Source organism: Rhinolophus sinicus, linkage group LG18 (assembly GCF_036562045.2).
Source record: "Rhinolophus sinicus isolate RSC01 linkage group LG18, ASM3656204v1, whole genome shotgun sequence".
Lineage (NCBI taxonomy): Eukaryota > Metazoa > Chordata > Mammalia > Chiroptera > Rhinolophidae > Rhinolophus > Rhinolophus sinicus.
This window is the reverse complement of record NC_133767.1, coordinates 17,900,287-17,916,973: the sequence shown is the minus strand read 5'-3', so window position 1 is coordinate 17,916,973 and position 16,687 is coordinate 17,900,287. Positions and strand designations below refer to the sequence as shown.

At 51.0% G+C, this 16,687-nt stretch overlaps 1 protein-coding gene across 1 annotated transcript; it reads left to right on the top strand.

Moving 5' to 3' along the window:
- The first annotated feature begins 4,994 nt into the window (after positions 1–4,994).
- Positions 4,995–15,449, top strand: LOC109437780 (zinc finger protein 764). Its single transcript, XM_074323080.1, has 6 exons — positions 4,995–6,132; positions 6,442–6,555; positions 7,330–7,846; positions 10,775–11,151; positions 11,321–11,434; positions 12,179–15,449. The coding sequence occupies exons 1-6, from the start codon at positions 5,937–5,939 to the stop codon at positions 13,090–13,092; spliced, it is 2,232 nt and encodes a 743-aa protein (XP_074179181.1). The 5' UTR covers positions 4,995–5,936; the 3' UTR covers positions 13,093–15,449.
- The last annotated feature ends 1,238 nt before the right edge of the window (positions 15,450–16,687 follow it).

Genomic DNA, 16,687 nt, shown 5'->3' with positions numbered 1-16,687 from the left:
TTCCTTGTGGAATTACTGTTTATAAAATAAATCTAGTTCTTGACCGAGTAGAAATTTTTATAGATCTGATGGAGACCTGCCTGCCCTACCCTAGCAGAGACCTATCAAATGTTTGCTCAGCCTCCTGTTTTAGAACCAGCTCTTTTCCCTACTTATCACCAGGCTGACCTAACTATTTCCTTACCTAGGAATTTTATAACTTTTGCTTTGGGCCTGTCTAACTCTAAAGCTTGGGAGCCATTAGTGGCCAAGCTCCACTGTTTGGTCTGGGGGGGCACAGATGAGAGACAACTTCGGGGTTTCCCAAAGCACTTCAGGCTCAGATCCATCTGTTGAGCAGTTGTGACCCTGGCCCTGTACTCAGTGGGAGATTCCAGTAAATTCCCCCTTCGGCTTCACGTTTCGTTGCGTCTTCCTTACAATCAAAAGATTGCTCATACACAGCCCCAATATGGATTCCTCTCTCATCAGCCTTCATGGCTGTGTTTAGGCTACGAAGAATAACACCGGCAGTGCTGCTGGGAGGGTCAGCCACGGTACCTTTCCTGATCTCCAACCTCAGGTGAACCTTCAGTATTACTTACGTCGTCCATGTATCTAGAGCCAGTGAATACCTTCTCCTTCGCCAAGAAAACACAAGGTATCAAATGGGAACTCCTTCAACATTCCAAACTCCCTGCTCCGACTCCCAGTTTGCCAGTGTGATCACTTGTGTTTGCTTCCTTCCATCCCACCTCTGGGAAGCCCCTCATGCAAGGCTCGTCAAAATCGCGGAGCCTGGATTTCACCAACTGCCCCTCAGGGACTCGGCTCCATCTTTTATCTTTCTCTCCTCTTAGTTTTATGCTTTCAGTCCCTCTCTTGTGTGGAACACATACACCCCAGCCTATAAACATGCTAAACTCTGTCTTTAAAAATATGGGTAACTTTCCCCATCTCCTATTTCCAGCTAAATTTCTTGAAGCAGTAGCCCAGGTTAACTGTAGCCACTCAGCTCATTCTGCAGCCATTGTGTTGAGCATTTATGATGTACCATGTAGTACGTTAGGTACTTTCCATACATTCCAATCTAATTTTCACAAGAACTCCATAAAGTGGGTGTTAGTAGATGCTCCTCCGTGGGTCTCATGTTGTATGGAGCTTGAACAACATACAAAACAATGAGGTTGGACCTCTACTTTCAACCATATACAAAAACAAACTCAAATGGACCATAGACCTAAATATAAGAGGTGAGACTATAACTCTCAGAAGAAAACAGGCATAAATCTTTGTGTCTTGGATTAGGTAATGATTTCTTAGCTATGACACTAAAACACAAATGACCCCCCCCAAAAAATAAATAAATTGATTTCATAAAACCTGAAACTTTTCTGCTTCAAAGGACACCTTGAAAAAAGTGAAAATACAATCCACAGAAAGAGTAAAAATTTGCAAATCATATATCTGAAAAGGGATTTGTGTCCAGAATATATTTTAAAAGCACCTACACTGATACCAAAGTCAGACATATAAAAAAGACATATAAAAAAACTTCAGACCAATATCCCTTATGAATATTGATACAAAAATCCTCCACAAAATACTAGCAAACCAAAACATCACATTAAAAGGATTACACACTATGACCAAGTGGGATTTACTCCTGGAATTTGAGAATGGTTCAACAGATGAAAATCAATCAATATAATATGCCTCATTAATAGAATGAAGGGAAAAGCATGATCATCTCAGTTGATGCAGAAAAATAATTTGATAAAATTCAATATCCTGTCATGATAAAAACTCTCAAGAGACTAGAAATAGAAGGAAACTTCCTTAACACAATAAAGGCCATATGTGAAAACCCCATAGCTAACATACTCAGTGATGAAAGACTGAAAGTTTTCCCCCTAGAATCAAGAACAAGACAAGGATGCCCACTTTTGCCTCTTCTATTCAATATTATCCATATTATCTTGGAAGTTCTAGCCAGAGCAATTAGGTAAGAAAAAAAATAAAAGACATCCAAATTAGAAAGGTAAAGTAAAATTATCTCTATTCACAGATAACATGATCTTATATCTAGAAAACTCAATTACACACACACACACACACACACACATGCACACAGAGAGCTAATAAATGAATTCAGCAAAGTTCCAAGATGCAAAATCAACACACAAAAATCAGTTGCATTTCTATATAACAGCAACGAACAATCCAGAAGGATAATTAAGAAAACAATTCCATTTATAATAGCATTAAAAATAATAAAATACTTAGGAATATATTTAATTAAGCGAAAAAATTATATACTGAAAACTATAAAATACTGCTGAAAGAAATTAAAGAAGATCTAAATAAATGGAAATGGTTTAGAAGACTTAATATTGTTAAGATGACAATACCACCCAAAGAAATGTACAGATTTACTGTAATCCCTATCAAAATCCTTCGTGATGAAGTTTTAAAAGTAGAGAGCTGGTGATTGCACAACATTGTAACTGCACTAAATGCCACTTAATTGTACACTTTAACATGATTAATCGTGCTTTGTCTAAGCAATATTAAGCTTGTTTCTTTCCCTTTTACTCCCAACATTCTATTTTTTAAGTTTTCATACATACAGTAAAGTTGAAAGAATTTTATACTCACCACCTAGATTCCACCATTAACATTTTACTCTACTTGCTTTGTCTTTCTACTGGTCTATATTATTTTTGATGCATTTCCGAGAAACTGTCAATATCAGTACATTTCACCTCTAAACATTTCAGCATGTATCTCATTAACTAGAACTCAATATTTGTTTTACATGTTTTTCATTTTTAGCTAAAATAAAACATACAACTTTTAAGTGTGTATTTGCTGAGTGTTGACAAATGTATACACCTGTGTAACCAAAACCCCTATCAAGATATAGAACGTTACCATCATCCTAGAAAGTTCCCTCATGCCCCTTCCTAGTTACTCCCTCACAAGAGACAACTACTGTTCTAATTTCGTTCCTGCCATAGATTTGTTTTCCCTGTATAAAATTTCATATGTTTGTAATCACACAGTGTGTATTCTTTGAGCTAAGGCTTCTTTCATGCAGTGTGTTTTTAAGAACTGCTTCTCTTTTAGATCTTCAATTCTTGAATTCAGAGCTGGAAGAGTGCTCCCACACTCAGTACAGTACTTGACAAAGCTCAGAAAGAGTTACTCAACAATGTTACCTGTATTCGTTTCCTATTGGTACTCTAAGAAAGTACCACAAACTTGGTGGTTTATTATCTTACAGTTCTTCAGGTCAGAAGTCTGAAAATAGGTTTTACAGTGCTGAGAACCTATTTCTCTAGAGGCTCTAGACTCCATTCCTTGCCTTTTCCAGCTTCTAGAGGCTGTCTGCATCCTTTGGTTTGTGGCACCTTTCCATCAATGCATCTCTGTTTTTGTTGTCACATAATCTGACTTTGATCCTCCTGTCTCCCATTCATTAGGACCACAGTGATTCCATAATTACATCTGCAAAGTCCTGTTCGCCAATGTAATGTATTCACAGGTTTCAGGGAGATTGTAGGACAGGATACGGACATCTTTGGGGTCCATTATTCTGTCTACCATGTCACCCAAATAAATAAAAGACCTTAAGACCATGCTTCTCAAAACTGGGTAACTTGAAGATACAAAATACAGTATATCTTTTGGATATATCAATTCTTCTCATGGATTTGGGAGAAAATGTTAATAATTTAAATTGATACATAGCTTAAAACACTAGTCTTCAGCAATTCCCTTAAAGATGCACCCTTCATTGATAAGTAAAATGTGTGAACCATAACTATCTCCTGTGTATTCTATAACTTCTCATAATTATCTAATCCTGATTCCTGAACATTTACAATTTGGTGGGCAATAAAACAATTGGAAAGCAAGAGCATTTTTGTATTTTTATGATTGGCAGGACAAACATGACATCAGCCACTTATGATGGAAGAGTTTTAGTCTTGAAAGTTTATTTAAATCTGACTAGTTAACAGCCAGGTTTGTTGCTAGCTCCGCCTTTTAAAAAAAGAAAAAAGAAAAAAAAGAGGGCACAGCTCAAAGTGGCCCATGTGGGGATCAAACCAGCAACCTTGGTGTTAGTAGCAACACGCTCTAACCAACTGAGCTACCCTGCTGGCTCCAGCTTCATAAGTCTTTTCCATCCTTAGTGAAAAGAGAGTCAACTCACAACATGGTACCTGAATAAACAAAAGTGTTTTGGGGAGTCGGCCAGATGGTTGGAGTACTGTGCTCCCAACGCTGAATGTCACCGGCTGGATTCCTATATGGGCCAGTGAGCTGCGCCCTCTACAGCTAAGCTTGTGAACAACAGCTCTCCGTGGAGTGGGGTTGCGGTGAGCAGCCAGAGGTTGGCACGAGCAGAACTCGGGTGCTCTGTGTGCTGTGTGCTGCAGTGGGCTACATGTGCCGCCATGAGACGCCAGCAGCCACTCAGGCCCATTGGCGCCTGACTGAGGGGGGAGCGCAAGGCTCATACCAGCCTGGGCCAGGGAGCTGTGTCCTACACTACTAGACTGAGAAATGACAGCTTGAACGGGTATGTGTGGGGGGAGATGAAAGAAGAGGGGAGAAAAAAAGAAAGTAGTGATGACGGTAGCACATTGTAAATGTGCTAAATGCCACTGAATTGTACAGTTTTAAATGGCTGATGTGTAACGGTTTATGTGATGTGTATTTTACAATAAAAAAGTGTGTGTTGACTGGAAAATGTGCATATCTTGTTTGGAGTGATGGTTCATACGATTGTATACATTTGTCAAAACTCGGAGACTTTGACATTGAAGATCTGTGCATTTTACTGTATGTATAATAATCATTCAAATTAATAGAGTTGAAAGTGTTGCCTCTGGGGAACAGCGGATTGCTTTTTTTCATTACAAACCTTTTGTACCACTTTTTTTTAACCGTGTGCATTAATTCATTTGGAAAAATTTAAAATTTCCCCATTCAAATTCCAACCTACCCGCTGCTCCAGTTCAGAGACTGAGGGAGCCCAGCCGCGGGTGCAAGGAGTCGGGTGGGCTCCGAAGCTGGGGTCCCGACTGTAACCGCCACCTGGCTTCTACCTCGGCTGTCCACAGGGTGTAGGCAGGGTGTGCGTTTTTCCGCAGGGACTGGGGACCAGATTCTAGATCACGCTGTCGAGAGGCACGGAGGGAAGATTGTGGGGGGGGCCACAATGCCGGGCTCCACAATCGACAAGGTCCTCTATTGGATCCAGAGCAAGCGCACGGAGACTTGGGGACGCAGGCGCCGTTTTTCAAACCGCCCGCCCGACCCAGGCTGCGCGGCGCGCCGCTTCCGGCGCTCGGGGCCAATGGCCGTCGCTTCTTGCGTTCGGAGCCAATCGCCGCCGCTTCCGGCGCCCGGGGCCAATCGCCGCCGCCGTGCTGTGTCGGCGAAGGGAGGTGCTGAAGGCCGGCGGCCCGTCCACTTTTCTTGAAGGCAGGAAGGCTCACCTCGACCTCCTTCCCGTTCCCTCTCCCCCATGAAACCTACCTGCAACGGCCATTCTATTTGAGGGCAAGTGGACGAGGAGACCAGAGAAGCCAGGCGGGCGCCATGTTTGATATGATCAAGTGACTGCGCCCTTAAGGAGCAGTCAGTGACAACTGAAGCCAGGATGTCGCCATATTTTGTAAAGGCACCTTCCGGGTCCCTCAACCCGGGTATCTATGGCCAAGAAGTGAATAAACACCGAGGGGTTTGGTTTGTTCCCATCAGAATCCCCGCATCCCTAGTAGTCAGTCTCTGCTACTTCGGTTCCCTCGGCTGCGTTCGGACGCCAAGTCTGGGAGGGCCCGCAGCCTGGGGACCCCTTCCTGCAAACGACGAAAACTGAGCCGAGGGCAGGGAGGCGGTTGCTCCGGGGACAAGGCGGCCTCTGCTCGGGGCTGGGAGGCCCCATGGCGCCGCCCCCAGCCCCGCTCCCGGCGCTGACAGCGGGGGAGACCCGGCCTGGTTGCAAGAAGCCCGGGGCCGTGAGCTTCGCCGAGGTGGCCGTGTACTTCTCCCCAGAGGAGTGGGGGTGTCTGCGGCCCGCGCAGAGAGCTCTGTATCGGGACGTGATGCGCGAGACCTACGGCCACTTGGGCGCGCTCGGTGAGGCCCGGGTCAGAGCCCCCCTCCTAAACCGGGGTTCACAGAGGAGATGACATGGAGGGACCCAGAGGATTGTGAGCCCTAATCCCAAACCATTCCACCAACAGAACCAGCCACCTCCTCTTCCCAGGACTTCAGGTACCCCCTTGGGAGGCCTTCCATCCCGCCTCTGTTTCCTTCAGGCAGGAGCATTGAGCATAAGTCCAGGTTGAGCATAAGTTCTGAGGAAGTGCCCTCACCCTGGTAGGGGAATGCCATCTTCCCAGGGCAGCCTCTCAGGCTGGCACTGTGATCCCTGTTCTCTCCCAGGATGCCCAGATCCCAAACCAGCCCTCATCTCTTGGATGGAACAGGAGAGTGAGGCTTGGAGCCCCGCCGCCCAGGATCCTGAGGAGGGGGAAAGCGTGGGAGGAGCTCTGAGAGGTGAGGGATTGTCCCAAGTCTCCCCCGACCTGGCGCTCCAGGGCTTCCAGTTTGGCAATGTTTTCTTTCAGATCCCCACTCCTAGCACCCCTAAAGGAATGAAAGAGCCACCCGATGTTGGATAATAGAGGCGAAAAGAAGGAAGAACTGGTACAAAGTTTGCAGAACTTGGGACCGTCATAATGTTGAGACCAGAGTAGGGAAATCAGGAGCCCAAGTCCTAGCCTCAGATTTCCAGGTCCCTGTGTTAGAAAACACCATTCTCCCGTTTTCAGTAACAACTAAAACCTCCTAAGAATGGAAGTGGCTTCAAATCCACCTTTCACACTCTTCAAGTAAAGCAAAGTAGCACATGACAAAATCCCAGTAATCGGCAATTTGGCTCTTCTCCCCGCACCGGCCCCCTAGCGGAGTCCTCTCCGGCGACTAGGTTTCCACATCTGTAAAAGGCTTACCCTACAAAAAATCGAGAAAACACAGTACTAATAGCTACTGCTTATTGAGCGCTTACTGAGTACTAACATGCTTCTTCTACTGATTTCATCCTCCCCAAAACCCTGAAAAGAAACCGTTATAATTCCCATTTGACGCAGGAGGAACCCAGGCCCAGATCAGTCGCTCGTGAGAGATCTGAACTCTGTTTACCATCCTTCAAAGCCTGTGTGATAATCACTAAGGTTTCCTTTCTGGCACTTCCTTAGGTCAAAGCACCCTGTAACCTGAGCCAGTCTAAGCCAATGTGTTTTAAAATGTAAGTTAATTCCTATTTCCCAGGAGATGCCCCAAACAAGAAGGAAGAGGCACCAGAAGAAGGACCAGGAGCCAAGGGACCCAGAAAGATTCCTGGGAAGGCGAGGCCTGGAGAGCTGGTAAAACGCAACCCTGACTCGGCCATCAGCAAGGCCTCGGCAGGTGCACAGCCACCCACGAAAGCTGCGTGGGTGCAGAGCACAGGTGCGCAGCCCCCGGTCCCAATGCCTAGCGGTGACGCTCAGGCCAGCCAGCGGCGCCATGTGTGTACAGACTGCGGCCGCCGCTTCACCTACCCGTCGCTGCTGGTCAGCCACCGGCGCATGCACTCAGGGGAGCGGCCCTTCCCCTGCCCCGAGTGTGGCATGCGCTTCAAGAGGAAGTTCGCTGTGGAAGCGCACCAGTGGATCCATCGGTCCTGCTCTGGGGGGCGGCGGGGTCGGAGGCCGGGCATCCGGGCTGTGCCTCGCGCCCCGGTCCGGGGTGACCGGGACCCGCCCGTGCTCTTTCGGCACTACCCCGACATCTTTGAGGAGTGCGGGTGAGTGACTTCCGCAGGCGGGCTTGAGCCTGACCTGGCGCAGAGGACTGACCGGGCCCTGAGGGAGGCCGCAAAGTCAGGGACTTGGGAACCGGATTTCAGCCTTTGGGCTTCCCTCAAGTTTCCAAACTTGTAAAAAGGAAAGTGCCTGTAAAGATTCAAATAGATTAAATTTGACACACCTCTCCCCAGTCTTTCTGAAAAAAACGAAGAGTAAAACGCTGGACTTTTCTCAGTGTTATCTCAGTAGCAGGTGCAACCAAGATCTTTCCACTGCCTCAAAAAACAAACAAACAAAAAAACACACACCCTTGCTGCTGATCTACAGGGGAGGTAAATGCTGAGGGGGCCTAAGGCCTGGGAAGGGGGCCCAGGGCCCAGACGGAGGCCATGGTCAAGCCCTGGCTAACTGACACCAGCAGGGAGCTGAGGAAGTGCAACCAGTGGAAGGAGCCCAGGAACCCAGGCACAGAGCTAGTCTCTGCTACTCACCCCAGGCCACAGCTGGTGGTTACAGGCCCTCCTGAGCTTCACTCCGTCCCTCGTGAATAGAATGAGGATTACCTATATCTACCTCAAAGGAAAGGGTTAATGTGAAGACTGAAATTTCAACAAGATAGTATGTACGACATAGTAAATGTGCAATAAACATTTGTTGAAAAGAGTGAATTATCAACATTTTGCACTTGCGAAAGTGTAAAGAGCCTGCTAAGGAGGCAGGGTATGGCTATCGATAGCCAGGCTTTGCAGATGAGTAAACGGAGGCTCAGAGAGATGACGTGATTTTTTCAGTTTCACTGCTTTAAGGCAGCAAAGCTGGAAATGGACACAGAGCCCTGGTATTTCTACCACATCCTCTGAGCAGTCAGATCTGGACAGAACACGGGTCGAGCTCAGGTGACGTGTAATACAGAGCAGAAGAGCAGGCTAGAGGCAATGTAGTGATGTAAGGCTGTTGCTTAGTGAATGTCGGGTTTCGTAGTTTCATAGAGCCGCAGAATGGATCCGCAGACCAAGGAGAGGCAAAGAGTGGCCCAGGAAGATAGTTTATTATAGTAAGCAAAGAGTTACAGCTCCCGAGCAGGAGGGGGTACCCGAACCTGGGATGCCCACTAGCTAAGGCAAAAAGCTCGTGTTTATATATCTTTATTTCTACTTGGGAGGGGGATGTTGGGGTGCTGGTGCCTATGGATACAGTGTTTCCCAGACTCGCTCTGCTGCTCAGCTTGGGGGAGACCACTGAAACAAACCCATTTGCCCCAGAGCATGATTGATTATATTTTTGTCCTGGTACGGTTGTCCTGAGTTCTGTTTTTGCTCAGTCTACCAAGGAATTTCTAACTGCCTGATTTCATACTAACTTGCCTCAGTAGCGGCTAGGATTCCCAATTCTCCTCCCTGAGGCCCGGGTTCAACCCGCGGTGTGGGAAGCTAGCCAGGCCCTGCCCAGACTCCACTGGTTTGGACCCTCAGTGTGAGAGCCAAGCCCAGACATCTCGCTGAGAAGGGCCACCTCTCTGGTAACAAAAGCACGTCTTCTTCGGGCAGGGTGTTTACAAAGGTGGGTAAATGTGCCCAGTGAGAGGGGGAGGCTTGGAGGTAGAAATGATGGGGAGAGTTGGTGCCATATGGTGAGATAAAGACACCAGGAGGGGCCAGTTGGGGGAAGAAAGGGAAGACTTCAGGTTGAGCCATGCCGAACCCGAGGTGCTTGAGGGCCATCCATGCAGGGACAAGATGGCAGGTGGTTCTGTCATGAAGAGGTGCCTGTCAGTAGCAAGGCTTGGGCTAAAGGCAAATACCGGGGTGTCAGGCAGGGACTCAGCTCCCGCTCCCCACACAAGAACGCAGGATATGGTGAGGCCAAAAAGGAACAACGAAGCCATAGATAGGGGAGTCATACCACTACAGTCTCGATGGCGGCTGGGCGAGACACAAAAGCAAACATCCGCCAGTACCCCATCGCGGGGTCTTCCTGCACCCCAGTCTCGCTGGTGGCTGGGCGAGACACAGGAAGTAGGATCAACATGATCCGCAATCCACAATCTGCTTGCTAACCTCACTTGCTAGCTCAGCCACGGCAATTATATCAGTGGCTAACGGCTAACCGGTAACAGCGGACGGCCATCTACTACCCGAGCCAGCACCTTTCCACGTGAGGCCAAGAGTCTGGAAACTGCTGTCTGGGACTCTGTCCCTACACGGTGGTGCCAAAAAAATGTATATACGTGACTTGTGTTCATCTTTTATTATCGGTATATATTATTACAATTGTAATAGTTTTTCCTTTCTTAAAATGTGTAGACATTTTTTGGCACCCTCTGTAGATATGAGGGGGGGGGGGGTCTGCAGGGCATGTTGAGGGGAAGGTAAGCTGGCAGAAACAGGCCCTTCTGACCTCTCAGACCTTACCCTACCCTCCTCCAGCTGCCCCCACGATCTCCTGAAACATTAACAGAAGCTCCCAGAATTTCAGGCTTGAATAAGCTTCCAATAGAGAAGGTTCTCTTTCACCATTACATTTTTTACCCTCAACGTTGGGAAAAGGCTGCTTGCTGTCACCCAGTGATGGGCAGAAGCCCAATTATAAACGTCCTGGCCACGAAAAATGGCTTCCGAAGTCCCAAGGGCGGAGCGGGCCGGGTCAGGGTCGGAAGAGCGGTGGCCAGGCCCTGACCTCCCGCCGCGCCGGCGGGTCCTCCAAACCCAGGCGGGGATGTCGCCCGCTGCTCCGCCCCAGCCGCCGGTTCCGGGGCGGGCCGGGGCGCCCGCTCCCTCACTGGTAGCCCGCGCGGCCATTTTAGCTGAGGGCAGGCGGCCCGGCGACCCGGATACCTGGGGTGGCGTCTCCTGGGAAACTGCTTCAGAGCCAAGAACGTGAGGCCGCGTTGCCGCCATTTCTCAGGAAGGCGTCCTCCCGTCCTGATTGTACCTCCAGCCACCAACTCAGCTCCTAGCCCCCCGCGTGGGCCCTGGAGAGGCCTCTTCCTGCTCCCCGGCCTTCCGGCCGCGCCCCGACCCTAGAGCCCGCGGGGCAGACGTTGCCGATCACGTGAAGCCTCGCAGACCCAGGGGCCCCTCTGGCTCGCCGCCGGCGGTGGCACTTCCCATGGCGCCGCCTCCAGCGCTGTTCCCCGCGCAGGAACCCGATGGGGCCGCGCGCGAGGGCAGGAGACCCGCGCCCGTGAGCTTCGCGGACGTGGCCGTGTACTTCTCCCCGGAGGAGTGGGGGTGCCTGCGCCCCGCGCAGAGGGCTCTGTACCGGGACGTGATGCGCGAGACCTACGGCCACCTGGGCGCGCTCGGTGAGAGCCCCACAGCTCGCCTGGGCCCACGTCCCCGACCACCCTACCCAGCCTCGGGGCCCTGCACGAGGAGTGGGGGGGCCCTACGTCCGCGACCTCGGGGCTGCGCGGTTGGGGGTGGGAGCGCCCCTCACCTCCCGCAGCTTGGAGTGGGCATTCTTCTCCCCAGGATTCCGAGGCACCAAGCCCGCCCTCATCTCCTGGGTGGAGGAAGAGGCTGAACTGTGGGGTCCAGATGCCCGAGATCCGGAGATGGGAGCGTGTCTGACAGGAGCAGACACAGGTGAAGTACTGGGGACTCCGTCTCATGGGATTTTCTCTGGGTCGGACCCATCCTGCTGTCCTCTGCCAACTCCTTACCCTCATCAGTCTTTTCCCTGAATTGTTTTCCCATCTAAGGTGATTACGCCTGGGCCCTGCTGGGGTGCAGGTCGCTGGCACACCTGCCTCTCCACTCCCAGCTCCTGCACACCTGAGCCTCTCCTGGCTTTTGTTTTCAAAGCTCTGCTGAGCTCCAAGTCACTCCCGTTTGCCTGCATTTCGTTCCTGTGTTGTTTTAGTTTACTTTCTTTTTGTTGTATTTTTGTGGCAGCCTCCTCTCTCTTGGCTTCCAGTGTTTCCTTCTTCCAGTTCATCTTGCCAACCTGTTGCGCAATGCCCAGCCCCTCTGAACTTGGCGATGCCAGACAAGTTCTCGTGTCTCTCTGTGCTGTTCCTGAAGCATCCTCAAGCGTCCATTCACTCACCCTCCATGATCCAGCTGAAAGGTCGCCCGCCTCTCCGTCAGCCATTTCCCCAGCCCTGAGGCGAGGTGTAATGCCCTGTTCTTTCCTACTATCTCTGTCTCTGCTGCTTTTCTGTTCTCTGCAGCTGGGAAAGGTGTCACTTCCACCTTCCCTGTTCACACAGAGCTGAGTCCCAGAGGCAGCTGTGGGCCCAGAAGGTGGCTTCTCCGTCACCCTATGGGGTGTGGGATTCAAGGACCAGGATAAGCCAGGGGCTGAGCTCTCCCTTTATCTCCCAGCAGATCCCAGAAATGAAGAAGAGAAAGGACAAAGAGGTGGGACTGAGGCACTGAGGAAGATGCTTTCTGTGGACGCGCGACTTTCTGGGCTGAAGGCTGTCAGTTCCCCTTGGGCCGGGACGCCCTATAGTTTGGAGCAGCCTCCCAAGGTGCCTCGCCGGGGCCGCCCCCCACTCTGTGCCCATCCCCCTGTCCCAAGGGCTGACCGGCGTCACGGCTGCTACATGTGCGGGAAGAGTTTTGCGTGGCGTTCCACCCTGGTGGAGCACCTGTACACCCACACGGGCGAGAAGCCCTTCTGTTGCCCTGACTGTGGCAAGGGCTTCAGCCAGGCTTCATCTCTGAGCAAGCACCGGGCCATCCACCGCGGGGAGCGGCCCCACCGCTGCCTGGACTGTGGCCGGGCCTTCACGCAGCGCTCTGCCCTCACCACCCACCTCCGGGTCCACACGGGGGAGAAGCCCTACCGCTGTGCTGACTGTGGCCGCTGCTTCAGCCAGAGCTCAGCCCTCTACCAGCACCAGCGGGTCCACAGTGGCGAGACCCCCTTCCCCTGCCCGGACTGCGGCCGTGCCTTTGCCCATGCCTCAGACCTGCGGCGCCACGTGCGCACCCACACAGGCGAGAAGCCCTACCCATGCCCAGACTGCGGGCGCTGCTTCCGGCAGAGCTCTGAGATGGCGGCGCACCGGCGGACCCACAGTGGGGAACGTCCCTATCCCTGTCCTCAGTGTGGCAGGTGCTTCGGCCAGAAGTCAGCCATGGCCAAGCACCAGTGGGTCCATCGGCCTGGGGCCGGAGGGCGCAGGGGCCGGGGTCCCAGTGGGTTGCCCGTGCCCCTGGCCCCTGGCCAAGGGGACCTGGACCCACCGGTGGGCTTCCAGCATTACCCAGAGATATTCCAGGAGTGTGGGTGAAAAGACAAAGGGTGAAGATCTAGACAGTCTGAGGCCCCACCTGGGCTCGGTCCTAAACCTCTGGTGGTTCCAGGTCAGAGAATTCCTAGCCAGCACTGGACCTGGGGGATGAAAACCAGCTTGATCTACTGGCATCTTACTCCCTCCTGTCCCAGACTCTAGAAGCCTCCTTTGCTGAGTTAGGGTTGAGGTAAGCACCCCAGTAGAAGAAAAGGCCATTTCTCGGTTTAGAGGTTCTGAGAGGATGAAGGTAGAGGGGAACCCATTGTTTTCTTACTGCAGAAGTTAATCATGGATGGCCACGTACTGAATCAGGCTTACAGCTATCTTTTATTTTTACTTTTTTGGCCTAGCCAGCATTTTAAAATGTTACAAATAATTGGTTAAGATTTCACACAAAAGCCCAGGTTTCTGGTTTCTCAAACAAAAGTCCAAAGATTTGACAACTTGACCTAAGCTCAGGGAGCTGGGGGTAGCTGCCCCTTTGGATGGAGCCGGAGCCTCCGCTTTCCAGTTCAGCATGCCCACCCCTCCTTTTCAGCTCCTGACAAGCGTCAGCTGGCACTCGTCAGGGCTTGGCCGGGTTTCTGGCAAAGCAGGCTCTCGCCATCTGGCATTTTCCACTCATTTACATGACCCATGGAGCATCTATGGTCATTACAATTTTGCAAGCTCTGGTCTATAGTATTCAAGTTTTCCTGAATGGGACTCAGGATACATGAAAGGGTGGCAGGAGAGAAGTAAAAGCAAGCTTTCTTTTAGATCTTGCTTGCATCGCATTTTATGGCTTACAAAGCCCTGTCTTGTCCATCCACTCACTTCATCCTCAGAACTAACTGCCCAAGGAAGGGAGCATTGTCATGTGGGGACTCTGGTCCCGCTCCCCGCACAAGAACACAGGACATGATGAGGCCAAAAAGGAAGACCCATGGAGCCATAGGTAGGACAGTCAGACCACTATAGTCTCGCTGGCAGCTGGGTTGGACACACAGGAAGCAGGAGCCACATGATCTGCAATCCGCTGTCTGCTTCTCTGCCAACCAACCTCACTTGCTAACTGCAATCCGCACTTGCTAGCTCAGCCACGGCAGTTATATCAATGGCCAATGGCTAACTGGTTATAGCTGATGGCCAACTAGTCACAGCTGATGACCATCTACTACCCGAGCCAGCACCTTTCCACGTGAGGCTGAGAGCCAAAAACTGCTCTCTGGGACTCTGTCCCCACAAGCATCTTGCTTGGAGAGGACAGCCCAATCAGGACTGAATCCTTTGCCTCAAACCAGTGGCGTGTTTGCCACACCAGAGAACCACTCTCGGCTAATGGCAGTTCTTGGTTTTGAAGGTGAAGGCCCTGAGGTCACCCTCCAGCCCTGTCGTTCAGGCCTCAGCCACCCTAGATCTAGCCTGGAAGAGATCTGAGCTCTTCCATCCTTTTGCAGTTGGGGACACTGAGACTGCGGAAGGCTGGGCAACCTGTCCAAGGCGACACAGAGATGGCAGGCTTCTTGGTACACAGCTCTCCACCACACCATTCCCGAATTTCTTGCCAGTGTCTCAGCCAGCATCCTGGAGGCATCTGCCCACTCCCTCTGATAGCACCCAGGCACTGAGCTGGACTGGAGACAGACCAGTTCAGAGTCAGTGAAGCCCAGGTACAAAAGTGATAAAACGGCCACGTAGCAGACCAAGGCAAGGGAGAAACCAGCCTGAGAGCAGAGTTCAGGACAAACAAGCAAAGCTTGATCTTTACTCTCTGGTACCCACCATCACCAGCCAACGGGAACTAGGCCAGGAATGGTGGGTTAGTAGCCAGAGGGAACTGTAGTCATCTGTATTCTCTGCACAGCATCTCCCTATCACCTTGAGACTCCATTATCCATTTAATCCCCTGCGGTCAGCCCCGCCTTGTCCACGTGATGGAAGCAGCCAGCCATGGGCACACCTGGGCCTGCCTCTGGTCAGGACCACCTTACCTCGAGTGGCAACAGGGGTCGGTCTTCCGCTGGCCTGTGTGCACTGGCCTCCTTTACCCAGCGTAGCCCCATGTCTTGAACTGACATGATTTCAATCTTCAAACCTGAGCCCACCATGACCTCCCTTCCCCTAAGCTTTTCTGGGAGGACTGGCTTGTGTGCCTCCTGGTTATAAGTGGGACATGGTGTGAGAAGAGGCATCTTGGCTGTGGCAGCGACCTCTGTACCAGCTTTTAATTCCCCAGAGAAGCCAGTGTACAAGTCATCCCCTCCCCTAACCCTCAGCTCTGCCTGGGAAAAGCCCGGCTTGCAACACCAGTTCTCAGCTCAGCTGGACCCAAGCCTCAGCTTGCCAATTAAAGGTGCCACACTTAATGCTTTCTCTGAGTGCTGTGAAGTTTGCAAGCCTTGCTCAGGGCCAAACACCAGACCAAACTTCAGCTTTCTGCCTTCGTGTCCTAACTTTCCACCATGAAATCAATTTTGGGGCATCATGAAATGCTTAAGGCTCAGCCTCACTCTGTTTCTTAGCCCCTTGTTTCTTGGCACAGATACCTCCATCAAAGGTAGGGCTCCCGTTGCTCTCTGCTACTGCAGGTCTTTGAGGCTCAGAACCCAAAGCAATTTAAACCGGGAAGAGAGTTCTCCTAGGGCTTCACTCGTGCATCAGGAGAAATGCTTGTCTGTCCCAGATACAAGGAGCCCATCCATATGGATGGCCAGAGGGAGCGGTCAGGCCATGGCCACATGTCCCTAGCTTGTCCAAGACATTTAAAATAAGGGTAAGCATTAATTTGAGTTCCAAAGACCCTAACAATTTGGGGACTGTTAGGTGCATCTTCCTAGGAATAGGACGTGCAAAGATGTTTGTGACCCAAAGAAGCTAAAACCCGCTCTAGGCCAGTATTCAAAGGAAGGCCTTCCTGTCAGGAATCACGTGCTGTTCCTTTAAAATGTAGCAAGCTCCCTGGGCCCTGTCCCTAGCTGCTGAATCAGAATCTCCAGGGATATAATCTCATGACTGCAAAACGGGGGAGAACCACTGCTCTGGACAAAATGTTATTTTCTGGCTGCTCTTAGCTTTGCAGGAGTAGGGGCTGGTCTCAGGGCCTGTCCCAAATGTCAGGCCAGGGGATGACCTAGCCATACACAAAGACTCCCGTTTCCTTTGTTCTTCCCAAAGGGGCCTGTGCTGTAGCTGGTCTCTTCCCTGGTATTTCAAATCCCAACAGACGGGCATCTCTTGTAGGATGACAGAAAGGCTCTTTGAGGGCTTGTTCCTTGCGTGCAGGGTGGGAGCAGTTCATGCAGGAACCCTTCTCCCATGGAGAACCTTTTGAGGGCTTGCTCAAGGGTGAGCTAAACCGTAAGCCCTGGCTGCACACCAGGGGACAGTGCAGTGGACAGAGACTGCTCACCTTGGGACACACACAGGGCTCCTTCCACATCAGCACAGTGGGAGAACAAGGTCAGAGGACTCCTACCTTGGATTAGTTGGTGCCAGGTCAAGTTGGAAACCTCGTCAGGGGCTTCCCTGTGCTTAGAGCCTCTCACTGCTGCGTGCAAGTGGTAGGTGGAGGCTGGTTGCCTCTTGAAGCCCCACTGCATAGACAAGTCTG

Coding starts and splice junctions, on each gene's coding strand:
- LOC109437780 (XM_074323080.1), top strand. CDS start 5,937: ATGGCGCCGCCCCCAGCCCCGCTCCCGGCGCTGACAGCGGGGGAGACC. Junction 6,556..7,329: donor CGTGGGAGGAGCTCTGAGAG/GTGAGGGATTGT, acceptor CCTATTTCCCAG/GAGATGCCCCAAACAAGAAG. Junction 11,435..12,178: donor TCTGACAGGAGCAGACACAG/GTGAAGTACTGG, acceptor ATCTCCCAGCAG/ATCCCAGAAATGAAGAAGAG.